The 2,360-nt window shown below is 27.8% G+C and overlaps 1 protein-coding gene across 1 annotated transcript; it reads right to left on the reverse strand.

The window, feature by feature from the left end:
* Nucleotides 1-856: 856 nt before the first annotated feature.
* LOC115714455 (probable calcium-binding protein CML41) lies at nt 857-1,879 on the reverse strand. Its single transcript, XM_030643174.2, has one exon. It carries the CDS (start codon nt 1,632-1,634, stop codon nt 969-971), a length of 666 nt encoding a protein of 221 aa, XP_030499034.1. The 5' UTR covers nt 1,635-1,879; the 3' UTR covers nt 857-968.
* Between the last annotated feature and the right edge of the window lie 481 nt (nt 1,880-2,360).

Raw genomic sequence — 2,360 nt, forward strand, 5'->3', positions numbered from 1 at the left:
AATATATGTCAAATATATTTTAATTTAATAAAGTTTTTACAGGAAATTAATTAAGGCCAAAATTCAAAGCTCAATCAAATACTTTATTAATTACTTATTAGCAAATCATCTTCACGAGAAAAAGGCAGTAAACGTGCATTTCTTTTTGGGTAAATAAGCACAGATTAATGGTAAAGGATATTAGTGGTGTTTAGAATTTTTCTATGCGTTAATATTATTATTGGTTCAACTAAGTATCGGGTCTCATATAGTTTAATATAATAACTTTTAGTACGAGTATCGCTAGTCAATCACAACACAACGTGTCTAGAAAAATACAAGGCACCACTCATACCTAATAATAATGTTCATAAGCAAATGTATTTCATCTTAAACTTTCATGTACATCATATAGCTATTTATATCAAATAGCCCCTCTTTACAATCCTTACAAACCAGACATTTGAAAATAATTGGTGGAACCATTGTCTATACATCCTATTTTCTCTATCTCTTAAAGAGTGAATTTTAATACTTACAACTTACAAGGCCTGTTTATAACACATCTAAAAAACTCTTTGCAGTTACAACATCACTATCCCATAATGCCTTAATTCGGATTCTCCAAATCATATACACAAAAACATACATTAAAAATAAGTATGTAAATATGCATTAATTTTTTTACAACCTATTTTACATAATTAAAAATATCATATACATAAATACATAATATATATATAATTTGGATATGCAAATATTTACGTCATATAATATACATATTAGTGGTTTATTTTATATTTATTTTCTTGAAGAAATATATTAGTGGTTCTTATGCATATATAAATATTAATTGTAGAGATTCTTCACACCAAAATAACAACAACATAATATATATAAGTAGTACAGTATATATATATCATCACAAAATTACAGATATTGATCAATATTCATCAAAGGATAATATATAATTATAATTAATTAATTAATTATGAGGTCATCATTTGGTGAAACTCATTAAAATCAAGGACACCATTTCCATCAGTATCAAAGACTCGAATCATAGCCGCACAATCATCAAATGTCTTGGAATGATCGCCTAAACGAGCCAACATCCTCTGCAAGCTCTTTGGGGTAATACAACCTTTTTCTAACTCAAACATCTCAAAAGCATTCTTCAAATCATCATTAATATTTATAATACTATTATTACTACTATGATCATCATCATCTCTCTTGATCATCTTTAAGAAGTCTTGATAGTCAATCAAATCATCACCGTCCGTATCAAAATCTTTGATCACAGCCTTTGCTTCTTCAATAGACATGTACTCACCTATTGATCCAAAATACGATCTCAGCTCTAGGGCAGATATTTTTCCATCTCCATTGCTATCAAAATGACCAAAAACTAGTCTCAACTCTTCTTCTTTCTTCTTCTTCTTATCATCATATGATCTAATTATGTTATGATCACGTGCAGGGCACGTGAGAGGTGAACATACAGCATTTGGCGAAGCTGCTGACGTGGAAGATGATGATATTGACAAAGATGATGATGAACGGCTACGATTGATCAAGCTTAGTTTATTGAGACCCTTGTTTGAAAACCATCTTTTGGATTTCGAAACCAACTGTTTGGCACTTGTAGTCATAGTTTAATATAATATTATATATATATACGAAACTAACTGTATTTACAAACTATAAGAGCCTAAGAGAGATGTTATATATATATGAATGTTATATGCATATATATATATATATGCATGTTTATATAGAAGAGGTTAATAGGTGATGATGAGCTGAGAAAATGGGAGTTTCAATGAAATTGCTTATTAGTATTATTTTCATACCAATTTAGGGTTTTTATGATAAAGTAGTTTATGGTGTACTTTTTTTCTTCTTTATCTTTTTTCTTTCTTTGGGTGAAATTATTATTTGGAAAGTTCATGGCAATTTCCTCAAGGTCCACAAAATTGACTGTACAATGTCCTTTATGAAAATTGTTTAACAAAGTGTTGTTATTATTATAAATATAGGTGGAAATTTGTCCCATATTGATTTTGATTTCGAAACTTAAACATAGAAACAAAGGCACCTTAATTATGTTTTGAGAATTTAATAATTTAGTTAAACAATCTTAACCCTTTTTTTATTATTAATATTGGTATAGGAAAAAAAGCTGGTTTTTTTAATAATTTTTGTTTAAAATTAATGATTTTAAAATAATTATTGAGCATAAACGAAAAAAATATTATTTATATTATTAGTCGGAAACCAATTAATAAAATTAATGGTCCATAAATGTTTAATGCAAAAGCACCAATATTATTTGGTGGATAATCACAATTTACATATGGACATGATCACATGATCTA

Source organism: Cannabis sativa, chromosome 4 (assembly GCF_029168945.1).
Source record: "Cannabis sativa cultivar Pink pepper isolate KNU-18-1 chromosome 4, ASM2916894v1, whole genome shotgun sequence".
NCBI classification, from domain to species: domain Eukaryota; kingdom Viridiplantae; phylum Streptophyta; class Magnoliopsida; order Rosales; family Cannabaceae; genus Cannabis; species Cannabis sativa.